Source organism: Nomia melanderi, chromosome 5, assembly GCF_051020985.1.
Source record: "Nomia melanderi isolate GNS246 chromosome 5, iyNomMela1, whole genome shotgun sequence".
Lineage (NCBI taxonomy): Eukaryota > Metazoa > Arthropoda > Insecta > Hymenoptera > Halictidae > Nomia > Nomia melanderi.
In genome coordinates this window covers 8,156,691-8,184,200 of record NC_135003.1, presented here as the reverse complement: position 1 = coordinate 8,184,200, position 27,510 = coordinate 8,156,691, and the positions used below count along the sequence as shown (strand labels likewise).

Below are 27,510 nucleotides of genomic sequence, written 5' to 3'. Positions count from 1 at the left end.
AAATAATGACAGAGAAAAATGATAAAATTAAATAACAAATGATGCTTACGTAGATTAAAATATTTCTTGTAATGTTCTGTACGAAAAAGAACGTACATTCTTTGCTATAAGAACAGATGCTTTTATATTTTTAAATGAGTGTATTAGTGAAATGACGCACCCCAAACGTCTCGGTAGTTAACGCGTTTAAAACGTATGTACGCACACTTTTATATCTTGCATATTTAATATATAAACTAAGTAATTTCATTTAATATAAAAAAGTCGAGTGTTATTTCCTCACTTTACAAATTTTTATTCTGATATTAAATTAAAGATCATAGAACATTTTATGCAAGATACATATTTTATAAGGAGAAGTGATACGTTTTCTCTTGCATACTAGCTACTAACTGAAACCAATTTTTACTTTTCTCTTCCTTTTTGCTTTTGTTTGTGAAACGTTAACTTGTTTGTTTAATCGAAATGAAATTTTGTTCCATGTTATTTCAAACACAGTACCACTTGAAGCTTAAACAATACTATGAAATTAATAGATGAAATTTTTATAAACATATTTAGAAAATTGTATTATTTTGACATGTAAGTTTTGTTAGTCTTTAATGTTTTTTTTATTTTATAAACAGTCAGTTAATAAGTTAAAAATAAAGTAAACGTTACATTAGTAAGTGAGTGACATTCAAAGTTTTCATTTCATTGTGATTTTATCTTTGCATGTATTAGACTTATTTAGAGTATTATAATTCGAAATACATGCATTCACAAGTGGTTCTTATTGAATTTTTAAAACTTTAATTTTGTGATTATTTGTAATATTATTCAATTTATACAGTTGTTCGTTAAAATCTAACCCACCAATTTAGTTTAAATAAATTCGAGAAGTTCCATTCGTTTGAAATAACATTAAGTAAAAAAAGGAAGCCTCCTGCTGTTACCACCCGCTTTACGCATCCTTTCGCTTCGTTCAACTGAACGAGAGGATAAATAAACTGCTTCATTAGGAATTCCATGTATAGTGGGTGAAAAAAATATTTGTACGCTCAATTGTTTCCCAATAACTTTATATAAAAAGATATTTAACACATTCATACATTTTAGTAGTTCATTATACGTGAAAACAGTAAGTTCATTTAAAAATGATAACACTTCACCATTAAAAATTAATACAGAAACAATGAAAATTTTTATTCGAAAAGGGACAAGCAATCCATTTTTCAGTATTAAAAATTTATCCATTAACATACTAGCATATTTTTCCAAGGTTCTATTGGTATATGTACATTTACTTCTATGTATACCTATATTATTATTGTAGTATTATAATACTGCTAATAACGCTAAGTAAATGCTACAAATGCATGGCAAAGTAAATAGGAAGCATTTCCGCGCTGATGATGCAAATCGCTTAGTGATAAGAATAATGAAAAAACAAACGATCGACAATACACAAAAGTAAACTTACATAAACTAATAAGCTTTTAGTCAAATATATTAATATATTAATCTTCAAATTTTTCTATCATAACAAATTCCAGTTACACTAGAAAGCCCTACTTGTACTAAAATAGTTTCTTGTCGATCCTCTTACGCTACTTATTAATGATAACATCTAACCACCTCTAAACAAGCTTACTGTTTCCTCATATAATAGAACACCAAGAAATCAATCTGTTTACATAAAATTATTATGAAAGAAAGAAGAGTATGCAAACATTTTGTAAGCCTCCGGTACATGGCTCGAAAAAACAAGCTTCAAACCTAGACCTCCGTTGACGCTTTCCACATAGCAAAAGTGGCGAATTAACACGACATAACCGAAGTTGAAAAAGGTATGTACAAGTACCCCATTGTTAACAGGTAGGCACTGATAGTAGCAGTCAGAAATCTTCCGTTTTTTACTGTAACGTCAACGAATCCGCGAGTTCGTTGTCCCCGGTCGAAAGTATCGAGTCTGAATCCCCGGTGTCGTCGGAAGGTTCGATACCAGGCCGCGACAGTCCATTGAATGACGATAAGAAACGCACAGTCCAGGACGCGAAGAGCCCGGTGGTCGTCGAAGGAGAGAACAATAGTAAATCGTCGCGAGCCCATAACGAGGCCGCGCCGTCGACGGTACCGTCGGCGGTCAGGCCGGTGAACTTAACGTTGCCGGAGCCACCCAGGCTGAAGAAAATTGTGAAGATGAAACAGGCGAAACGAGAAGGTCGCTTATTGTCTGTACCGAATTTAAAGCTACCGAAAAACGATCCGACGATATGCGACCTGCGGTGCGAGGATAACACCGCCACAGAATCCTTCACCTGCAATCTAATAAGAAGATTCAGTAAGTGTTTAAAATTAGAGTAGAGGAGAGTCTGTGTATGTCCGTGTGCATTTAGAAACGTGGTATTACATACGTGTTAGAGGTTTAAACGTGTATTAACAATGCGAATGCGGGCATATATAGATGCGTGTGAGCGTGAGCGTGAGCATTTCCCGTGTTCTCCAACTAACCAGATATTGAGAGAAACGTGAAAAAAATGAGAGAATGGGAGAAAGAGAGAAAGAGAGAGAAAGAGGAGAGTGAGAGAAAGAGATTGAGAGAGGGGGAGAGTGAGAGAGGAAGAAAAGAGTAATTTTTTTCTTCTGATCGCGACGTGATCGCTTGGCGAATTCACTAAGCAAACTTTGATTTGCCGCGAAGAGAAAGGACAAAAATGGCTCTGTTTTGTCTCGTTTAGAGGACGTTGTACCTGTGTTCACGAGGATCTAGATTAATCTTAGTGGAAAGAGCTCGGCCTAACATTTTTTCTTCCGACTGTGCTTCCTATCTTTTTTCTTTGATTTTTGGAACACCAAAGCCTAGGATGCTCGTAGATACATGTAAACATTTAACCGTTCTAGAGGTAAACGTTCAGATAACCAGTGTCTACGTGAACGAAGCTTACGCTATTTTAAAAAGAGAATTGTCATCAGAATCAAAGGTTTATGTGAACCGTGAATTGACTTTTCATATTTCTGCAAGGTACAAATGTGTAACGAGCTGTAGCACTTGAAAATTATTTCGAAGAATCACTGATTTCGCGTCTCCAGTCTCTTCACTGAGGAAAGAAAAGAAAAAAAAAAAGATGAGACACGCGTTTCCGCGGGTGTAAGCATTGTAACATTTACGCGCGGGATTTTCTCGTTGAGTGCTCGATATACGACACGAGTTGGTACGTTTCGCAGATGCGTGCAGAAACTAGTGCAAACGAGTATACGGTTTCATTGTATATTATGCGCTCGAACACGCGAGAGACTCGTTTTACCAAGATATGGTATTGACAACGAATTAACTCACATAAATCTGAGAACAGACACAGAAATATACAGGAGCTTGCAAAAGTAAAGCCAGTTGCAGTGCTAAACCCTAAAGCTTTCTGTTTTGGAATTGGTTAGAATAATTACTTAGTGACTATGCATGACATGATGTTAAACTTTAACACCCCTACGTAGGAATACCGTTTTACCTATTTCTTTCTTCTTTCTTTTTATTTTGTGCTACTGCACACCCTGTGAAGAACTGTAGAGCCCTTACACCCACACATCACCCCTCAAACCCTTACATATCTACGGAGCATGTACCATCTATTCTTTCATGTTCAAGGGATCGATTAAACATGGGCGCCGAAAAATTGATCAAACGAGTTCACGTTTGGATTTAATGACTGTCATTCGATAATAGTCACATTGTCATCGTATTCTTTTCTTTTCCATTCTTGTCTGTTCATTGAATAATAATAACGCAGCTTTCAACACTTCTGTGTACAACATTCACGACTTAAAACACGGTGTGGTGGATTATGAAAATATTCTGATGCTTGTCGAAGTTTCATTTAATCTTTGAAGATTTAAAATTCCTTTGATTATTTTCTGCAGTTATATTTCTTGTATTATGTATGTAAATCGAAGATCAAACTTATAATTTTGTGAAGAGATTATAATTGACAAATAAGTTATATAAGATTTATATAAATCTTCATATCTTCATGATATACTGGCATAGATTTGGAAATATTCGGAAACATTCTTTTTTTCTTAATTAATTTCTGACAGTATAATGTAATTTCTTAAAAAAAACTTTAGACTTATTTTATAATGTTTAAATGATGGAATAATTTCTACATTATCCATTTTTATTTGGCCTTTTCTCGTTTCGAATATTAAATGGAACATTTGAAAGTGTTGTTCGACTTTCACCATCCCCCGCACTTAAAATAATTTCATTCTTAATGTTTAAATCATATAATAAATCTTATAAAAATCTTTAAATTATATAAATCCTCAAAATCATATAATGTCTTTAAACATTCGCGGCAGAATAATAAAGAGAATCATATCTTATCATTCCACTGCATTAAATGCATTAAGACAAATACAAGAAACTAAAGAAACAACGTTGTTGATGCATTAAGAAAATCGTAACAATATTTTTCAACGATTTCTTCCTAGCGAAAAATTCGAGATTCTAAACTAAGAAATTCTAAATGGATTTTTCTAAAAATGTAACGGGTACTAATATTTTTTCGTTGTTTGACCGATTGTTTTGAGTATTTCTGTTGATTCAAAATAACACTCGACTTAATTAAAATTTTTCAGAAATATAAACGAAACCCGAGAAGAAAAACGATAAATAATTCATAACAACGCCACGATTTTTAGTTATGTGGAATGAATAGCTAAATTTTACTCGTTAGTGGTGGATGTAGAGTCTAATATAAGAGTCAGTCAATCGGTTTTTGTGTCTTTTCCAGGGGATTGTGTTTTAAGAAATTATGTTAAAAAAATTTATGAAAATTTCTAAACGTGTGTGAGGACTTCGATGACCATAGACGTGTTATCTGTAATCTATTTAAATAGGTTTCTATGTTGTACTCAGAGGATGCATACACATTCGACGACGTTGGAATCTAACGTTCGCCGATTAAATTTTTTTTCAATTTAAATCTACTTGACTCGAAAGGTGTTAATACAAGGTGTCGATTTAAAACATGAATATCTACGCGTTATGTTTGTACTCACTGTAGTTCCGTAATTCAACGACTAATTAATAGAACACGCGGTAACATATTCTTTCTATGTGAAATTAAAAGAGAAATATTATTAAAATACAAGGTGTTCTGGAACATACAGGCAAAGGATTAGGAATCTCTTCGGCATATCAAAAGAATGAAAAAGTTCATATAAATATATATCGTACTTGGCTTAATATAAATTTCTTTGTTCTTTTGATGTACTTAAGTAATCCCTAAACTTTTCTCAAATGTGAAAGGGCACACTATACATTGAATGTGAAAGTTCCAGTGATTTTCTGTAATTAAATATAATAATTCTTCTCAATATTCTTATTTATTATCTATTAATCTGTACGATGTTCATTTAATTTTGCAGTATTACTGCATCTTCTCGCGACTCTGATTTCTTTAACAAACGGTAATGTACTAAATAGGAAATACCATTTCTATTCTTTAACACAAAATTCCACTATAAGTATATTTTTAATTATTTATTAATATAAGCTAAAGAACTCACAAAAAAGTATCACAGTATTATAAAATTAAATAGAAAACTTACCTATATACAAGGGATGACCACAGTAATGGTGAACAAAAACCAGGAAGTATGTATTCATTCTTTTGAAAAAACAAAATTGATAGTATAGGCAGGATAAGCAATACAATCAAACACCTGATGCTTTAAATAGATAATGAATAAAAATATTAGAAAGAATTATTATACTTTATTATTGAAAAACTGACAGAAGATATTTAGCTTTCACCTAACATTTCTTGTACTATATCTTATAACAATGTCTCCCTCGTAATGCAATATTTCATCGATGCATATACAGCTTGAACCCCACATGCCTTGTTCGTTTCTAGAGAACTACTTGTATTGGTAACAGCATCTGTATATTTATACTAGGCACACCTACGACTATGTGGAATGCGTAGTGTACATACATTAAAACTATATATATATACATACATATATATATTATCCGCATTTGTTTCTTGACGCCCATATATGTGGATTTCGTTTCGACAATTCTCATTTCTCTTTTTTTTTGTATAAAACTCCTATCATTCTTTGCAATTTCCGGTCCCGTCGTTTTTTACGATGCCGGGATAATTCCTCCGAATGTATATACTTCAAGAGATACAATTACGCACTCGATAAGTTTCTTCAATTTGAACCAAAAAAAAAAGAAAAGAAAACAGAAAACAAAAAAATTGAACAAAATATCAAAAGAAAAAACCTGATAAGTTACCCTTCAGCATAATGTCAATCTGTTAATTGAATTGTGAAGAGATTCTACTTTAACGCTTTTTCAGGTTCAAATCAGTTTTGCGGTCTTCCCCGACAGCAAGGTTGATTCAGGTAAAGACAAGGTTTTTCATATTTTGACAGTTGTTTTTATTCACCGAGAGAAAAGTATATACTATATATATATATATTTGTTCACACGAGACTTTACACGGTTCACCTAGGTAACCTTCAAACCATTCGACAACTTGTTATTTCTTTTTACATTTTTTTCTCTCTCTCTTACCTTTGAGTATGTTCTCTTAGCGGCTCATTTGACCACAGATGATAGATCCAGTGCAGAATATTGTTGAAACAAGTGACAACGTAAATCCATGACCGTCCCATATTTCCCGTGTACATCTACTATATTATTACGTACTTACATGTATATATTGTTTGCTTTCGATTCTGGTATGTGTTTTTTTGAAATATACAGTTCTCTGTATTCATAGGATCTCGTTTCTCTTGACACCTTTCTCTCGGTAACAACATCGCTTTCAAAGCTTGTGGACATTTTTTTCATGATTTGCACGCAATAGCAATAGCAATAATAATAACACGGATGGTCACGGCATCATCAATGACAACAGGACGTGATGTTACTTATATACGGTAGGCCCACAAGAACACATCCGAATGCTTTCAGAAGCTGCGTCTAATGTTGGAAAACTTAAATCGAGTTGCATTCTGAGTCTCAAGGTACTTTTATTACAACAGTAACATGCTATTGTTGGTAACATGTATATTAAGGTTTGCAAGATATTCTATGGTGTATATTATATTTGGAATATGTCCTTCGAAATCATCGATTGTTACAACTTCAAGACTGTCTGCATTAGTTCAAGTTCTACATCAGTATTTTTAAGTTTCTTTTTATGGAACAGTCAAAATGTCTATATTTTTATAATTTTGTATTATATTTATTAAAAATAGCATCTACTTTTACGGGATTTTTAACGTCGCTGACTTCTACGTACTGAAATGTTTAACTGTGAACTATTTTATTGAAAACTTTAGTTTTCGAATTTGATATTTTCAAGTACTTATAGTGCTCGAATTATTAAACATTTTTCGAATTAACATACGTAATCCAAAAACCTATGATTTACTGCTGTAATGAAAGCATTTTGAAATTTGCAGTGTAACTTCACGTTTTCAAGGATTAAACCTCTCTTATTTGAAAGCGTTCGAGCATATTCACAAAACCATTCTATAATCCTCTCCTTTTATTCAATGTGACTACCGTCTGAGATATTTTCCACATACATTCTGAAAACTGTTGTAATTAAACGATTATGTAGTGTTAATGGCTGACAGAGCGCTTTATCAGTTAAGTTTTTCGAATTTCTTTCTCGATATTGACTGACTGCTATAAAAGACTCTGCATAATACATGTTGATATTCCACATAGCAAAATTTTTTAGATAGGCATCCAATGACGAGAAGAGAATGTATTTTTTACCACTGACAGGTTGATCTTCTTTTCTCCAGCACGAAATATTCCTCACGTAAATGTAGATGCAGACAAAACGTTGTAGATCCGGGAGTTCTTTGCTGGCATAATTTTTATCTAGGGTCAATGTTCAAGTAGTGGTTAGTAATTTTTTGCAGCAGTTGAACATAATGAAGATTTTATCGAATATAAAATTCAAGGAGATGCGTCATTTATGTTAGTCTAAGGTTAACAAGGGTTCGGTAGCTAACTCTGATATTCAGTAATATTTTAAAGATTATGAATTAAGTAGAGTCATATAAACGTGTAAAGTGACACGTCATATTTATTTTTGTAATATCTTTGTGTGAAACATAATAATGACTATTTGAAATGTATTTCAAACAATATTTCTACGATAATTTTACTTAATATTTCATGTAATATTATCCGTACAAGAAGGGAACAATGTTTATTAAAATAGTTTGAATTTACAAAGAAATATTGCTTCAGTAGTGTAATGTTTCAATTTGAATGGTTAATGCGCATAAAGTTTAGCTATTATGCTTCGATAATTAACTTAAAAAATTAGTAGGACAATGTACTGTCAGCCAACCCCTTTCTTTCAAAATGGTGGTCGATGAAAACAACTGATCCATCGGTGTCGAAGGTGAAAGTGGAATTTTTATATTTAAGAAAAATAATCCAATTGATTATCACATTATGTATGAAATTCTGTATATGATGTGTTCTAATATTATGTTTATTTGTCAGGTTAAACATAGTTGGTGACGTCCGCCGTAGGTATTTCCTTTATCTACAAACGGTTTTTTTTATAATAATCGACGACTTAGACGAAATTCAACAAAATTTATTTTTAGATGTCATTATTTAGAGAAAAAAATAATCATGTGACAATATCTATATACGTACGAAAAATAACACAGCACAATAAATTCGTACAGAATCTTACAGGAGACAATATATTAAGTGTAATTATAAATATTTCAGTAATACCATGGAAATTTTTATGCAATGTATACTAATTACTTTTCCCTTTTTGGAAACTTATCCTTTCGGGACACAATACCGAATTTTGTTCAAAATACAAGAAAGTTTTTAATTAACAAGTTTTAGCTTTCATCCCGAGTATATTTCTAAAAACTTAAATCAATTTTGATACTCGTCTATCCCTTTTTAAAATACAAATATGTAGTTTGGCCAACCAAAACTGGAACCACATTTTAATACTTATGCTAATCTATAAGCTACCAAGAAATTGAAAGTGGAGTTTCTTCGTTCAAGTTTTTGTATCTTCTTTGGTTGGTCCAGATTTGATTGGTCAAACCATAGAATTCATTGCAGAATTAAAAAGCTAAACAGTTTAGGATCATTTTATTCACTTTGGGAGTAAAAATTTAATATTATGGCACTTTCGGAAACGCTTCCTTTGTCTTTCCATTGTCAAAAAAGAAAGAATGTACAGAAAGTTAAAAAAGGAAGCATTTCCACATAAAACTATACAATCAAAAATGCAATAAACTTCATCGCGAGAACTCTTCACAACTTGCAAATCACGAGCACCCAAAATATCATAAACATCGAAACGACTTTCGCGCACGTAACCCACGAAGATAAAGCAACCTTTTCCAATTCAAACTTTCAAATTAATAATAATAAACGAAGGTACAGGCAAGGTACAATGAAACGATTGCGGAACGAATAGAAAGGTGGAGAGCGGTCCAAAATCTCATTTCGATTGTGTACAGACAGAATCTCACTTGGTACCAAAAACAGTAAAAGAAAAAAACCAAAAAAAAAAGAAAAAATCAGAAGAAGGGTGAACTTGTGGATTGACCACTTCCCCACCGATTTCGATGATTTTTAAATATGTCATGAGAATTGATTGAAATTGAAACAAATTTTTTCATTCATAAAAATGTCGAATTCTTTTAGTTTCCGAGATCTTCACAAAAAATTATCAGATTCAAACCAGAAGGGCTTTAACAATTGCAAACTTTGAAATCATGCACATTTCTGTACATTGTAAAAAACGACATCGATAAGTGAAACCAAAAAATATCAAATTCACGATCAGCCTGATGTCAAACGAAAAAATGAACATAAACGATGTTAAACGTATTAATTATGATTACCAGTATGTCACAGATACACATATATATTAGCGAGATTCAGTGTGCCAGTATTGGTAATTCTCTACGAATAGTCTACGATCATTCTACCTCAGAAACTAAAAGAGTCAGATATTTTTGTAATCGAAAAAATTTGTTCAAAATAAGAATTTTTACAATATATTTAACACTACATTTACGGAATCTGTCACTTCGACGGATATTGAATTTCATAAACATTGTTTAGTAGGAATTTATATCAGTTTTAATTGATGCAATCAGATCAATATGTATCCTAATTCTTTAGTTTCAAAACTCCATTTTCCGAGATCTATACAAATGAACACCTGCAAAAACAATAAAATAAAGCATACCATAAACGTTAATGATTCTACTGTCAACACAATGCGGATCAGATTGCTACTTACCGTGCCTAATAGTTATCTATTTATACATATTTAAATGAATATTGTCATCTCAAATATTCCAAAGAACTATTTTCAAATTTCATTAATTTCCAAAATCTCGTTGCATAAACATTTGTATATACTAAACTTCCCAAGAAACACGAGAGAGCTCATCGTCCATCCGCAATCTGTCAAAAACCATCGAAACCGGTGAAGGAGTAGTCAACCCGCAAGTTGACCAGAAGAATAGAAAACCGATCTTCTCCACATTTGATCTGTCGCTCAATTTGTAGATGAACGGGATGTGCATGTTGCCGGTTGCGCGACGAGGTACGGTGGTCGTTGGTGGTAGTGGTTGCGGTGAGAGAGGTGACAACGCTGATAATAATAGCTGTAGCCCATGCGGTCCCACCGGCGAGGGTGGTTTCAATAACGAGGGCGGTATCGATGCTTCCGCCCCTCGATCGGGTACTCGAAACACTCTAAATAGCGGGGATGATGATATCAGTGGGTCGAACGCGAACCCTCGGAAATCCCTAACCGTAGAGCCACGTCAGTCCCGTGCTCAGGGCATAAGAAAGCTCCAGAAGTGTCTGAGCACTACTACCAACCATTATGAGGTGGACCCCTCGTCGTTGAACAACTTTCCAACGGCTTCGCTGTTCTCTGGTCACCGTAGCACCGAGACGCGAGCTTATACGTCGATCGGTCCGCAAGCTTCTTTGAGCTACCAGAATATCCTCTCCAACACCAGACAGTATAACAGCTTCGGTAGTATCACTGAACAAGCAATTTTATCACTATTTTATCTATCTATCTATCTATCTATCTATCTATCTATCTATCTATCTATCTATTTATCTATCTATCTATCTATCTATACATAATACAATATTCTATTTATCTATTATTATTATTGAAATTCTGTAGACCGTCAGATTTCGTTCTTTTTCTATGTTACTTGAATGAGACAAGTCTATATTACCTTCTCTAAGTGCTTCGTTTTTCGTTTTCTTCTTCGTTCATTTCGTTGTTCGTTTCATTTCACTATGTCGGTAGAGCGATTCTTCTACGATAAACTCTACACGCGATCGACGGAGTCCAGGAATATCTTGAACGGCGTTTGTAGTGACTATTCAGGGTGTCCGGGAAATTGTGGCGTGATTCAGAATGGAAAATATCGAATGTATAGTGTAACTTTCCTTTGTACCTTTTTGTGTACTTGATACGTAGTTTTCTCAGAAATGTGAATAATTAGGGGGGATTTTAATTGTTTTGGAAACAGTTCTTGTATATTTGAATATGGTCTGGTGGATAATTTTTTTTTACTTTTTCAAGCGTTTCTAATGTACCTTTACTCGGCATATATTGGAAAAGGTATTTTCAAGTGAAGAGAAATTGAAAGTTTAGAGTTTGTTTCTTAAATAATTAAATTTGATAATTTCTTACACATCGGTGTTCTTAATGTCCACATTTTAATGTCTATGTACGAAAATTTGGTTGTATAATAATTCGAGGCAAAGAATTTGGAAAAGTGCGTTTGAAGGAAAAGGAAAATTCTACAAAACTGTAGTCTAAAATAGGAGCGGGAAAGGAAAATCAACAATTTTGTCAATTTTCCAGCAACCAGGGAAGACGCAGGTTAGAAAATGAAAGGTGGCAGAGTCGAACATTTCAGGAACTTAACGAGACATGAAATTTTTATTTTTCAGCTACCGTTTTGTGTCGATGGTGACATCACTTGATGAACTTAATTTTTTGTAAGTGGAATCGTTCGTTCCATTTCGGGGACAACATTTTTGTTTTTTTTCTTTGTAACGCGAACGTGTAAACTCGGTAGCTGCAGTGGTAGTCCACCGTTTAACGAGTGAAATGATCACACATAGTCGAAGTTCCAATGGAAGAACAAACATGCATGAATGAATTGTGACATGTTGCAGCTTTCAAGCTTTATCAGATGGAGAACAACTGTTCGTTTCCACCAACTGATCTTATTTTGCGATCATAACAATTACGTAGCATCGTAAGACAAATAAGAACGTCGCATACTAAGAAGTAGCTCGCACAGTCTTTAGTAAAACACGTGCACAATATTTTTATGTCTGAAGTCATTTCTCTCGAAAACTATGCGATTAATCCAAAAGATATTTAGTTTCTATTTCATTCGTTGCTTTATGAAGAATTTATCTCATTTCACAACTTACCGGATACCCTTTTTACATATATCAATATATCTGTGCGAAATAAATTGAATAAAATTGTGTGTTTTCGTTTGAAAATTATTGAAAATATACTATGCCTACATTGTATAAAAAGAAAATTACTTCTGGCTGTATAGTATCAATTATAATGAATTAACATGCAAACTGTTCTTTGCTAATGGAAATCTCTTCCATTATAAAAGAAAGTCACCTCTTTTGTAATGATTTATATTTTGATTAAATTAATAAATTTCTGTACAGTCTTAGAAATTCTTACTATAATAGAAATAGTATCTTAGCGTTTCTTGGAAATCTTCTATTTTCTTTTTCGTAGCATTCTCAAAAATCCAAAGACATGTCACATTATAGATGCATAACAGATGCAACAGTAAGAAAAGTGAATTGTTAACTTCGCGAAACGCTGTTTTCAAGATTGGCCCTCCGTTGTCGTATCCTTTTTTTCCCGCTGTGTCTGATTGATAAATACTGTCTGGTCTTTGCTGAGTGTGGATCCGTACCTTCGGCAGAATTTACTTCTCTGCATCGCATCTTTGTTTCTTAATGATCTGCTCACTCGCTCTTGATCAAACCACTTTCTCCAAGACTACACAAAATGGCACATCATCTGATCTTTGCGTGATTTTCTAGTTCTCACTCTGCACATTCGATAAGAAGTAATATTCTTACCGCGTTCTCTTCGATTTTCCTCTGTCTGCCTTATTATTTCAGTTGACTTTTTTTCTCTAATAGATGTGGCCTAACGATACACTTCAACTAACTTATTCGCTGGGTGTACGATGTATGACGTATCGGATGCGCAGGATCTTAATGAAGATCGATTATATTTTTTCATGATCGATTCTAGCACAATAAAATCTGTTTCTCACTGAAAATATATACTTGACTATATTTATAATGTAACGTTTAGGATTGTCGGTACTATTTACAAGACTCTGCGATCTTTTCGTTGACTGACAAGAGTGGGTTCTATAGTACTTTAAAGGGTTCAGAACTTTGAGAGTAATTAGTATTTACCAAATAAAAGAAAAAAGCCCTAACAAATATGTATCTAGGAATCAATATTCTTAAAGTTATGTGTAATTTTCTTTTTTCCTAATTCACTATAATAGTATAGCAATTTTATTGTTCTTTTATTTGACTGGAAAGTAAAAGAGGACGAGAATTATTTCAATATTTCGTTTATTTTATTACAATGAAATAAATTAATTTATTGTTAGTGGAATGACCAATTTAGAGAGTAAATAAGTAACGAATATCTGCACTCTTCTCTGTAAGGAATCGATCTAACGCGAATATATTTCGATCTTCATTAAGATCCTGTGTAGACGCGCGCACGTGCGTGTATGTATACCAAACAAATACGAGAACATTTAGAGAGTTCAAGGATGTTGAAGAATGCCTCTTTAGTGAAAAATGCATACACATATATTACTGCTACTGAAATTTCGTTTCTTTCTATAGAGTGTGAATTTGTCTGTGCTCATTTTGACTCTCTCTCTCTATATTTTTCAGTTTTGGAATCAGGTCATCTTTTATGTTCGAGCTTTGAAGTGTCTCTGAGAGTGTGAGATGTGTCGAACGTGCAATAGTTAGAGAAACGATTGATAAACGAAGCTGATATTCTCATCTAAATCAATACAATAATCCACGGTGTTATATTACGTACGTGATATTTGAATAGTGTAATATTATGTGCAAGTATTTTACACGTTGGATACTAAGTTACATAGAGAGATGGGCCTTGTTGCGGTAAAGCTGTATTATAAAGTACGACATCCAGTTTTCGTTCGTTTAATTAGATATCTGCAGTTACGCACATCCGGACAAAAAGATAGGACATGTGTGGTAATATAATATATCGTTATGCGTGTTGTCTGTGATGAGAAGGTTAATTAAGATTAAAGATGAAAGGAGTATCATCAGAAATCAATAATAATACAATAGCTACAAGTACGATATTGAATATTATTTAATCAATTTCTTAGTTGCACCTTAGCATTTTCAACTCTTTTAAAAATTCTCTCCTTATAATCACGCTTCGCAGATTTCTTTATAATAGCGTCACGATTCCCTTCACGTCATTGCACTATTCAATAACGAATAAAGTGGCAAAGCTACGCATGGAGCACTCAAGCAATTAGTTTTTTTCCATTTAGTGAAGATGTAATCCACTTCTTTACTAAATGGATTTTTTACTTCGACTCTATTGATAAGGAAAATGAGGAGCTAGATACAATTGAATTGTCAGTGACGAACGCAGAATCATATTCGCTATTCCCTGTTATCGTGTTTCTAGTCCTAAGCAATGTGATTATAAGCAAGGAATACTCTTACGTTTTCAATTTGTTGGAAGACCATGCGCAATAGATAAATTTCCACTCTCTTTGCTCAGAACAAAACTACTTCTTATAATGAGATATTATGTGTCTCAAAGCTTGTATTTCGTCTTTACTTCGAATTCAGAAGATTCAAAACCTATCGGGAACACACATGCGCTACCATTTGTCCGAGCGTGTATTTATATGGGAATAATGATTTAAAATTAGGTTGCACTTGTACGATATATCGAAACTGACGAAAGATTTCATTTAGGATTTCATGTTTGAATATAAATGCTAATTACTTATTCTATAGGAAGAGCATACGAAACGTTTAAAAGTACGATTAATGGTAAATATCCCTACGTGCCTCCCGATTTCAAATAAAGAAAATTAAGAATGACATTTAGCGGCAAAACCATGCGGTGAAATAGAATTTGCTTAACGGTGTCGACCACACAAAGTAACGGGGTGAGGGAGGGGGGCATAATGCCTGTGCTGCTGCTTTAGAACGTTAACTTATCCTCACCGATTTAATTACAACATATTATTGCGGCAACGTTTCCAATGAATTTCTTCTCTGATCAAGAAAATCAGTTCATCGGATCGACTTGATGAATGCTGAATTGAATGAAAGATTTTATTCTGTGAACTATCCTCTCAAGAGAGATACTAGTCGTCATAGTTGTTGTTGTTGCTGTCGCTGTTATTATTATTATTGTTGTTGTTGTTATTGTTGTTGTTATTGTTGATGTGATTTATTGTTGTTCTTGACATTGTTGCTATTACACGAGTCACACACGTCGATCATTCATTTCTTTATTTATCTATTTTTTTTTCTTTTCTTTCACACTCTGACCGAAACTATCTCTAAGCGCCAATCCTCGTTGATATTCATTGACAAGAAACTGCCTACGTGTCAGAGATGTGTATTGTAATAGATGTTGCATGCTCGTTACACTTAACCGGCAACCGGTCCTCGTTCAATATTTAATTTTGTATTTATTGTTGGGATTGCTGGTCGGGTAGACAAATATGACAGTTCGTTTCAACGATCAAGGAGCTCGAGCATGTCGTCGCTCGAGAACATCACCACGGAGACCATCAGCTGCCTTACATTCGCAGATTCCTACACGAAGAAAACCGGTACGTTACTTAAATATAAATAAACGATAAGTATAATATTTTCCATTATTATATTTAATAGAAATTTTCTCATGACTCGCTTGAGTATATGGAAACTGATTTTTCACATTAGTTATTATTACACTACCAATCTTTATGCATTCACAGCGAAAGCAAATGAAATGTTTACATTTCTATTGAATTTCCCTTTTTCTTTTATGGTACTTTTAACTTACTGAAACTAATCGTGCAAGCTCTAAAGTTGTATTTTCCTTAACTTTCTCAGTGTTTTATACTATCGAGTGCTTTGATTTTAATTTCTTAAGATACCTGCCCGGTACCAACACTCTGGATTGGTACATCGTTAGGATCCATACAAACGGTGATATTTAACACGCCTGTTCGTGGAGAACGACATGCTCACCCAGTCGTTGTTTCTACGTGCAGTAAGTGCTCTTTTAATTTTAATGAAATGCATGTCAATGTTGAATGAAAAGTAATACCTGCTAATAATTGTGTAACTTCTGCAAAGATAGTGATTCATATAAAAATATAAATTATTATTCTCAACATTATTTTCTGAATATTATTATAATCTGAGTATGTAGACTTTAAAATCTGTTTTAATCGTATTATTTTTCATTCGATTTATATATGTTGACTTCAATAAAGAAGCGATTATCTATGTGTAATATTTATTTTTACTTTTTACAGATGGATCTACTTTTAAGTTAAAGGGTTGTATTCTATCGATAGCCTTCCTAGACTGTAATGGCGCTTTGATTCCATACTCGTTTGAGTCCTGGAAAGATGATAGCGCGGAGGGCAAAGAGCGTAACAGTATGTTCCGATACCTATTTTATTCGTACAATTATTTAGAATCAACAACATTTTTCATTGGCAATGAAATACTTTTTAAAAAGTTACGAAAAAGGATAAGTAAATTAATTGAAAAAGATAACGAATTGATCATATCAACGGTCTAATGATATTATCGGTTTCAAAGGAATTGCAGAAATCAGTTTCATTTACTCCATGACACCCTATGCAATAAAGTAACAATTACTTTGTCATTTTTTATTAAAGAGAGCCAAGGTAAATGTACAAATACTCGGATGTCACCGTCGATGACTACACAGGCAGCTGCAGGAGACGGTTTCGAAGATCGTCAGTTTGTCGTGTTGGTGTCTGAGAAGCAAGCGAGGGTTTTGGCGTTACCATCACAAAATTGTCTGTATAGACAACAACTGGCTGAAACTCATATTGTGATTAAAGCAGAGATTACCACTATAAAAGGTAAATTATTCTCTTCGCTTTTTATCTTTTCATTTAATCATTTGTCTTCAACGTATATTTGCAATTGAAAGATTGCAAGATAAGATTGCAAATAAAAAAAGTTGTTATCTTTTTCCTTTAGACAATGTTTGTCTCGTGTGTTACGTTTCAAATGGACACATAGCTACATATAGTCTACCAAGTCTGAGGCCACTGATAGACGTCGATTTCCTGCCTCTAATAGATTTAAGGTAAGAGGAATTATCATTTCATTAGATTAGCTTTTATGGCATTTAACGAAGCAAATAATAATTATACTTGCACACGGTATATAATAAGGCACTAAATGCTACTGCGACGATGCAACACTGCAACACTTTATATATCGCTAACAGTAGTGTAAATTGCATTATACTAACACGAGTACTTTTTCGTATTGATACATTTTGAATCAATTATTTTCGAAATGCAGTATAGAACAGATTCTGGTTCTTGAATGAATTACCTTTAACCTGTTAACCGTATGACTTCTTGGTACATGAATATTGAGTATAAATTAAAATTATTTAAAGTGATTTATCCTCTAATTGTTAATTAATTTATACAATTACAATACTCTGACAGATAATTACAAAATTGAGAAATAATTGAAAAAACTCATTTTTATCGGTTAACGGGTTAACACTTTTGGGTATTTAATTTATTCATTTAAAAAACTTTGATAATGTAAATAAAATCATTTTTATTAAGTACTCGCAATTTTTAGTTTATTTAATACAAAATATATTATGATTCTATTACTCTTGACGAAAAATATTTGATGAATGAAGCTGAACAATTTTTTATTATAATGATGAACAAAGAAGTTATCCTTATATAAGCAAAACATTAACATAGAAATTGGGAAATTAAAACAAATTTTTAATATGGATATATAAAAATAATTTATTAAAATGCACCTAATCATTCAGTTGATTAAATACTTTTCGCCAGGAGTAATATATAAATTAATGAATAATACATAATATTGCTGCGTGGAGAATTTCTAAATCTTTCTAACAGCTATTAATCATTCTACTTTTATTAACATAACATAGATACAACATGTAAAATACGTTATTTAAACAGGATATACCAGTTTTAGTCTTTCCCCTCAATTATGTTCGAATTCAGGATCTATTTGAAAAATATTCTCATTCAAACATTTTATTGAATTTATCTTTATAAAATTATTTACAAATTGTACAATAGAGCAGTGAATTCTTTTAAAGAAGCAGTTAACATACATTTTACGCAATGTAACTTTCTTTTAAACAGTCAATAGAATCGAACATAAATATTTGGAAAGATTACAACAGGACAGTTTGCATCTATAAATAATTCTTTCTCTGGAAGAAAATATTAAAATTATATGCATAGATACGTAACATTGTTCTTACTTCCTCATATTCCATACTATTTGCATTAAATGCACAATTTCTCTTCTAACACGTTAATTCAGCTCGTTTCTTATATGCATATTAGCACGTGTTATGATGCGTTAATATAATAAATCAAGTTTTACCAAATCTAATAAACTAACACTCTGCAGTAACAAATCGTTTGTTGAAAAATTGTTTAAATATTATATTGTTGAAACTAACAATAAATTAAATGGTACATGAATTATAAATAATTTATTTAAAGAATGGATTCATATTAAAAATATAGAGTCCAACTTTCTTCTGGAATCTTGTTGCAGTATAAAATATTTCTTGTATCATCATAACTAAAAGAAATATTTATGGTCCGTTTTATAAAAGGACTCTTGGTGGAAATACCGGAATGTCGAAACATTCGACGCATTGAAAAAATATCGATATTTCGATATTACCTCCATGAGTTCTTTTATAAAACAGACCATAGATGACATAGCTAGGAGTGATATGTATGTTGGTGACAGTATAAAATAGCAATGAGGATATTATTAAATAAAAAGAATGGTAGAAGGTGAAGAAGATACTAAAATACTGTTGTTACAGATTGTGTACTACAATCTGAAACTGAACTGAAATAATGAAATTAGTTGCAGTCGATTTTATAGATTAGTGTTAACAAAATATTTTCAATTGGTTTTATCAAGTGTTGTACAAAAATAAGGGAAAAGGGGTTTAGAAACGTTGATGTTAGCAGCAATCTTTCAGTAGCATGGTAATCTTTTTTAATACAGTTTACGTATTTGTAAACCATTGATACACATTCTATAATGTATTATAGCATGCTTCATCGTAGATCTTTATATCAGCACTTGTATTGCACCATGTAAAATCTTTTACATAGATGATTTCATTAGTTAAAGGTATTAAACGTTAAATGATCATCTCCGTATTCGCAAGTAATGTTAAGTATGTATCTGCAGATTTTATTCACTTACGTTCCGCGTTTCTAAAAAGTCATAGATATTGAGAAATAAGAATTTATTAATTTATGTGCAACACGATTAATAGTCACATTACCAACGAGAACAATTGTTCTACTGGTCAATTTAGGTGTTCAATTACCTTCATGCTAATAATATGTTAAAAATTGCTAGAACAAATAGCTATTTACTTATTTAGTAGAGACAAAAGGAAATCACGTGCACTAACCCATAAATAAATAATACTCCAGCGGGACATTTTTTCAATTTTCTATTTGTTTAATATAATTTCTTAAAAATAGAAATACCAATATCCTAGCACACATTTTCAAATATTTTATCATAGTTTTGATGTTTATTAAGATACTCTACGAAAGTATGTTAAGAAGAGAATGATTTTGATGTTTAAATATGATTTAAATTAATGTTTAACGCATATTTCATAAAATAATGAAATAAATGTTCACCACATTTGATACTAACCTACACTTTTATATGCTCTATCTTTATCGTGGGTGTCAATACGAATTGGCATGTGATAACTGATAAGCGACAGCAATCAGTTTAAGGTAGTCATAAATTAAATATTTATGTAACTGTTATTGTTTTTTGAATATTATACAGAATGTTCCAACTCTTATTACCCTCATTACATCCTTAATTTATCACTTACATTTATTCTTATGATATCGCAAATAATATATTAGCATCAGTATATGTATAAATTTCTAAAAATCGTAATGTGTGAATTTCTATGTCGCTCTAATTGTTTACGAAATAATATAATTGTACATTTTCAATTATTTAGATTAGTATGCTCAATATTTCAATATCTAAAGTAGCAGATGTTCGTATTTTCCAATGCACGATTCGTTCTACTTCAATTTTTACATATTTTATTAATATACGCAGTAGTTATACATTTAAAAAGCTCATAAATTTATCATTTAATCCTTTCGTATAACCCGATTTCTTTTGGATTTAGAGATAAGTCTAAGAATTCTTTTCATCATTTTAGTATGAATATTTACTAATAAAAACGCACTTGTTCATTTTTGAAGAAAATACTAGCAATTATTAATAATATTCAATTACGACTATCATTTATATAATATTAATGAGCAAATCATAGTCATTTAAAAGCAGTTCTTTATTAGTCATTAATTGTTAATCGACATCTTCTTCTTCTTCCGTGATATATAGGATTAATAAAAATATCTAAGTATTCAATTAAAAAACTTTTTACAGCAGCAACAGTACAATATACATGATCTATATTGTGTTTTATCTACGAGGTATTATTCCATTATTATTAAATTATTTCATTTGTCGGAAAAGTTAATGTTTATATGTAAAATAATTTTCTATTTGAGAGATACACGGAATACAACAATTGTACAAAACTTTGAAAAATCTCTGATACTTCGTCATCGACATACACAATTTTTTTTACATCGAATATGTATTAAAAGATGTAAAGAATCATTTGTTGCGGCTTTTGGGATTGAATCTACTTTTCAACAACTTCAGAAACAAGAAATCATTTTTTGCATCGTTTACAGCTTGGTTATTTGTTACATTTACTTGACTCGATATCTTGTGACTATTTCCCTTTCTCAAATGAAAAACAATCCATATAAGGCTCTTATATAAGGTTCAATCGCTTCTACCATTTGTAACGTCTCCATTATTTTTGGAGATATAGAAAACTTTATTTTCAAACGTTTCAGCACTCCAAGAATAATGTTTCAGGGTGTGTGAATTTTATGAGAGATTTCAAAGATGTCAACGTTTCTTTAAATGGTATATTATAATTTTTTATCTTTCATAAAATAATAGATGTTTAAATAATTTCATATTTAACCATTCGACGCTAAATGAAGGTTAAAAACGATAACTCTGAACGTCAATTGTTCTATCATACATAAAAAATTATACTGTGCTATTAAAAAAATAAATGGAAAAGATGAAACTTGAATCTTTCAAATCTTTCAAAAGACTCCTACTCATTGGTTTACATGTTTCCCCTTCACGCGTTACTCTCTCATAACGTGTTATTTAAAAACAACGAGACTCATTTTAAGGACATTAATGATAATCATGCAAACTAAAAATCTCTTTTAACTCGTGTACGCTTAACGCTCCACTTTTCTCCTGTCTCTGTAATCTCTAACAGTTTTCAGACCACAAAACATGGCATTGTAGACCCCATGTTGTCCATATGGGGTCACCAACTCTTTGTTAATGGCGATACCGATCAGTAAGTGAACTATATAAAATACACCTCTCATAATAAATATTTTCTGAAACATATGCAATGCCTTGCGTGTTCTATACAGAATAAATATATATATATATACATTTATATATAAATAAATATACATTTAACTTCCTTTTCCAACACATGTTTTCATTCCCACGCCTCCTTTATTACTCATTGTTTAAGCGTTATTCAAGCATTCGCTTCGATTTTTACTAATATTTTTAATTATCTAATAAAAGCTTAGTCGCTGTGTACATAAGCAGTACAGTTTTTAACTTTTTGATATTTGCGCCCTGGTACGTTCATATTTTTTCATTGTGTTCCCTCACGAAACTGACAACGTTTTAACGTCGGCTCTATGTATTTTTTACAGAATTGCAAAAACACTTTGCTTCAGCAATAAAGGGCATGGACTATACCTGTCGTCGCCCACGGAAATTCAGAAGTTCTCGGTATCCAGTCAGTTTTGGTAAGTACCCGTTTTACTTGTGCAACTGTTTTATATTCTTTGAATTATTATATATTGTTATATAAAGATAGTTTAATTATACATTATACATTTCTTAGGATTCAGAGTGTCAATAGTTTGGATTAAAAATTATTCAAGTGCCCAAACTTTATTTCTATATTATCATTTCTATATTCACAGTGCATAATGAATGCGTGTATAAAGCATGTGTTAGAGTTAGTGTTACGCGCCCAACAGTGACATTCGGGCACTCATCGCCGCGGTAGCCAAAGAAACAAAGGAAAAGCGACTCTAAACCAGGCGACCAATCGATGTGTGTCCGGTAAGGTCGCGCTGATTGGTCGCTCGGTAGATCCTCAATTTTACTATAAATGTAACATCGGCTCGCGTGAGCAACAACTTAACCCAGAATCAACAATCGTAGAAACAACATCAACCAAAAATCATATTTGTGTTGATGAATATATTTACAACCAGAGTTTAGTTTCCTTTACACAAGCACACATACACACGCGTTCACAAGCTCACAAATTCTGTGCAACCACAAATTAATCAATAAATAGTATTACTCCACGTCACGTGTCTTGCAATTATTACGGTCTCAAAGCTGTTTGCAATCTTTGGGTGATCCTTCGCAACAGCATCATAGACGGCACCTAGTGCAAATAATCAGGGCTCGACTACATCCTAACAACATGTTTAGTTGAAAGAAACATTTTATTGAAGGTGGTTTATTTATTTTACAAAGGAAATTCTTGAAGCTCATGTTGCATGCGTTATGCTTTCAGTGGCGAGTTAACTGAAATGATGGGTGATCTATTCATTGGTCACGATATGCCTGAACCACCTAAAGAAAGTTTCTTCAAAGGCCTTTTCGGTGGAGGATCACGAAGTCTCGACAGAGAAGAATTATGTAAGTGTAAACTATACACTATACGACATTCTATAACCTTATCGAATTACCAAATTTTACCAGGTTACCATTTTCTTTACCTTCCTTTGCCAGATTATTTTATAATAAATCAAGGTGCCAATTTCTGCGAACCTGCCAATTTTTACCAACTTACCTATTCTCGTCAAAACTACCAATATCTATCCACTTATCTATTCTTGCCCAATTACGAGTTTTCTATCAAATTACCTGTCTTCATAGAGTTTCCATTTTCTGCGAATTCCTTTGTCTTTCAAAAATTTGCGAATTCTCACTAAACTATCAATTTTTGCCAAATGACCAATTTCCAGTTGGAGAGTCAAGCGGACGAGCATCACGCACCGTGGCGAAACACATACCTGGACCGAACGCAGGCGCGGAGGCCCTTCGCGAGCGCGTGACAACCGCCACCGGCGAGGTGAACATGGCCCATCAAATGGTCCTGGAGCGCGGCGAGAAGCTCTCGCAATTAGAAGAGCGAACGGCTCGCATGATGAACGAGGCGGAAAGCTTCTCCCACTCCGCACACGGATTGATGCTCAAATACAAAGACAAAAAATGGTACCAACTATGAGAATATCGTGCGAGCTGGATCGAGAAAACCTGGAATTGCGCGCGGATCTATCGCAACGTAGCGTTCACGTTTCACGTATGACTTCTGTCGTAACAAAAAGAGCTAAAAAAAAAAGGGAGCGAAAATGATAGATCGGTAACCGACGAATAGGCGAGCGAAACTTCGACGAAAAAAAGAATCGGTCATATTCGTGGACTTTGTACGCACACACCGGAAACATATTATCACGGGATAAAAGAAAAAGGAGGAAAGAGTGAATCGTCGTGTGTGTGTGTGAGAATGCTTATGAGCGTGTCCCATGTGTGCGAGTGAGTGAAAGGGAGGGAGAGAAAGATTTTAAGAGAGAAAGGGAGAGAAAGGAAGAAAATCGTGGAGAGTGAGATAGAAAGAGAAAAAGGAAAAAACATATTCATGCGATATACTTGTACAAGCAGATAATACACACGCACATCTTTCAGCGAAGAATAATAAGAGGAAAAAAAAAGTCGTATTATACACGTGTAAACACAAAATAAGATTTAAGTATATATGCGCGATCTCTCAGAATGTGTAATAACCTCTATATATAAATAAACATAAATGAATAAATTAATAAAATAAAATAAAATATAAATATATATACATATATACAACGTGTAGCCCGAGCAATGAAGAGGGTATATACGTAACGTATAGACCAAAATTGAACAGATAACAACAAGAAACAAACAAACAAGCAAACAAACAAAAAAAAAAAAGTAACAAAAAATTGAAACGGAAGGAAAGTGGAATGGCTGCGATTAAAATTAAAAAATGAATTATTAGTGCATAAACATGAATTTACGATTAAGGTTTAAAAGCGTAAGTACTTAGGCAGGTATTAAGGAGGATGAATTCTACTACCGTGCGAGTCAATACATACACAATTATGTGACAATTCGCCTTTTAAACCTACGACTCTCGTTAATCCATTCGGACGTCCTGCGGGCAGCGAAACGTTCAAGCGATACGCGATACATTGACCTCAACTGTTCTTCATTTTAACAAACCAAAAAAAAAAAGAGAAAAACGAAAAGAAATCCAGAAAGTAAGAGAAAAAAAAATGGGAGAGAGAAAAGTATATACGGCGATGACCATAGAAAAGATAACATCGTTCGAACGATACGAAACGTAGGAATAAAGCGAGGATGCGGGTGCAGCGACGTTATTCCGAATGTATTGACAATAAACGTAATTAATCGAGGTAATAGCGCATTGATAAATAAACGTTGAACGCAGTGAGATATATAATTTATCCACGATGCCGGACCATCGGGCTCGTATCGCGACGCGTTCACTGTGTCGACGCATCGTCGATAAATCGTATATTAGTTGTTATTAATTGTAGTTAACCGCTAGATATGCTATGTATATAAAGAAAAAATAACAAATGCAGTAGGAACTATTATACGTCAAAAAAAAGAGCTGTTTGTATAATAACATGTTGTAAGTTACGCTACTTCAGCGTCGACGGTCAATCCGATCGAACTTACTTTTCGCATACGTGTATACGCGCCGCGAGATCGCGAGGAGAGGAACCTACTGTAATTTAAAGGAGGATTTAACGAAACGGGGAAAAAAGGAAATGGAAAGAAAGGGGAAGAGGAAGATGAATGATACGCAGCACGTAGATTACCCGAAGTCAATATTACACCAATGAGTACGCGCGTATGCGACAAGTTCACTTGGATTCGTCGAGACGCTGAATCGTCGTACTGCTTCCATAGCAATAACTGTATAGTTGATGTTAATGGTACTAATCACCTACGTAAAACTATGAATTATTATATAATGTGCCCCGCAGAGGATTAAACTAGATTGCAACTTCTTCGATTTTCGGGTATATATCATTTTCCTCGGACAATATAAATAACATGCAGGCAAATAGAGTTCCGTTTGTTAAACGCTCGAAAACCGCCACTTTTGTCACGGGTTGTGTATTCACTGACGATCATCGGTGATCCGCAAGTGAACAACAAGATAGGCCGTGCTCGACTGGTCGTTGTTTCCGATCTCGAGAGATGCGATACGAAATGCACGCGAGAAATTGAAGCGATCTATATACTGTTCCTTTCTTATTCCTCTTATTCGTATACCAGTTCTTCGTATTCTTCGTTTGATTTGTCTTTTTTCGAATTTTCATTCGAGCGCAACGTTTCTTTGCCGACGACGTTCAAACTCCGTCTCGCTGAATAGTGTCGACGAGCCAGGAATTTTATATGCGGGGTTTTATGATGACGATAATAAAAGAGAGAAAAGAAAAACAAGGAAAAAAAAACAACGTCGAGCGACGATTAACGTTTAAGGTACACACTGAGAGCTGTGTTGATAACCGATAAGCGAAAACGGCGAGGGAGCCAATACACAACCGAGATGCGAAATCGTTCTCTCGAGTCTGTCGCGGGGGAACGGAAACGTTGTTTATTGCTCTACCAATATAGAAATAGTAAATGTAAGATAGTTGCAGGCAAAGAACAGAACAAACAAAAAAAAAATGAAGATACATTACTATCTAAGTGTTTGATAATATAACATATTCTAACACTTGTTGTATAAAGACTACTGTTTAGGTGATTCTTGGATTATTTATCGTGCCGGACAGGTTGAGGTGTGTTTGAAAATAATTTGCCGCGACGAGACGTAAACGGGGAGGAGAGTTTAGAGGGAATGTTTAAAACCGATGAAAGGGAAAAGTATAACAAATAGATGATAACTGTTAATCGGAATTCCTGTCGAACCTTCGTTGTACGTTCGTTTCGTTCCACGTTTCTCGACGAGGGGCGTGGAGGGTAAGAAAATGATTGTTTCTCGAATTATTTTCATACACAATATAGATTTTCCTGTAAGGCTAGTTGTTTTTGATTGTCGATCGATTTAACTTGCGATTCCTTGCGAGAGAGTGAGAGAGCAAGTCGTCACTTGTTTCGATGACCGTGCAGTTTTTGCGATCCTCGCGCAGTTGATTTTTCAAGGCGGCGTCCTGAGAACCGTTATAAATGTATTCGAAAAGTTTTATTTTCGTGAGAACATAAATGAATTGTTCTGTAAACGAATATATTGCTTCCTATATGTTCGAACGAACGGTAGCTACCTCTCCCACTTGCTATGCCCTTTGTATGAAACGTTCATTATTTATTGTGTCTAATCTATTTCGACGCAGTGGCCTGAATATGTAAATCTACTATTGTAAATGAAATTTTGTCCTTAGATGCAGCGAAATATCTAATACTCTCGATTTATACCATTACTAATCTAGTACAGTTCTTATTTTTCAAGAGATATAATACCATGTTATTGTAAAAGTACTGCCTCGAGGACAGACTGTATCTTGGCTCCGATTAATAAATGAGTTCGAACCAAAATCAACCACTCGTGAGATTTCTGTTGACAATAGATTGACTCCTAATGATCCTTTGACCCTTAGCCGTGTTAATACGGCCCTTGCACGCCGATAGAATTTTTTCAAAAACATCTTTTTGTAAATTATTATCCATTGTTTAATGTTACTTTGTTTTATATTGGATTTTTTCCTTATTTCTATTCTCTTATTCTTATTGTCGTATGGATAAACAACACAGTGGAGTTTTGTCAGCAGTTATTGGCAGAAGGTAAGTTTCCT

General features: G+C 33.3%; 1 protein-coding gene and 1 long non-coding RNA gene across 9 annotated transcripts in view; one reads left to right on the top strand and one right to left on the bottom strand.

Moving 5' to 3' along the window:
• The window catches only part of Tomosyn (syntaxin-binding protein tomosyn), a 78,002-nt gene extending 50,749 nt beyond the window's left edge, over window positions 1-27,253 (top strand). For 2 of the 8 annotated variants that reach the window (XM_076368064.1, XM_076368063.1), the window contains exons 14-23: window positions 1,858-2,325; window positions 15,861-15,984; window positions 16,290-16,409; window positions 16,678-16,803; window positions 17,050-17,259; window positions 17,381-17,489; window positions 21,813-21,896; window positions 22,273-22,368; window positions 23,157-23,281; window positions 23,611-27,253. In XM_076368064.1, the coding sequence (XP_076224179.1) occupies window positions 1,858-2,325; window positions 15,861-15,984; window positions 16,290-16,409; window positions 16,678-16,803; window positions 17,050-17,259; window positions 17,381-17,489; window positions 21,813-21,896; window positions 22,273-22,368; window positions 23,157-23,281; window positions 23,611-23,873 (1,725 nt within the window). In that variant the 3' untranslated portion in view covers window positions 23,874-27,253. Of the gene's footprint in view, window positions 1-1,857; window positions 2,326-6,353; window positions 6,402-10,591; window positions 11,070-15,860; window positions 15,985-16,289; window positions 16,410-16,677; window positions 16,804-17,049; window positions 17,260-17,380; window positions 17,490-21,812; window positions 21,897-22,272; window positions 22,369-23,156; window positions 23,282-23,610 lie in introns of those variants that run through there. The other 6 variants (XM_031985813.2, XM_076368067.1, XM_076368066.1 and 3 more) reach the window with 6 other exon arrangements.
• On the bottom strand, window positions 10,644-11,404 carry LOC143174561 (uncharacterized). The gene is made up of 3 exons (XR_012998707.1): window positions 11,284-11,404; window positions 10,910-11,078; window positions 10,644-10,780 (listed from the first exon to the last, which is right to left on the bottom strand). It is a non-coding gene; the product is annotated as an uncharacterized LOC143174561 (long non-coding RNA).
• Window positions 27,254-27,510: the final 257 nt, after the last annotated feature.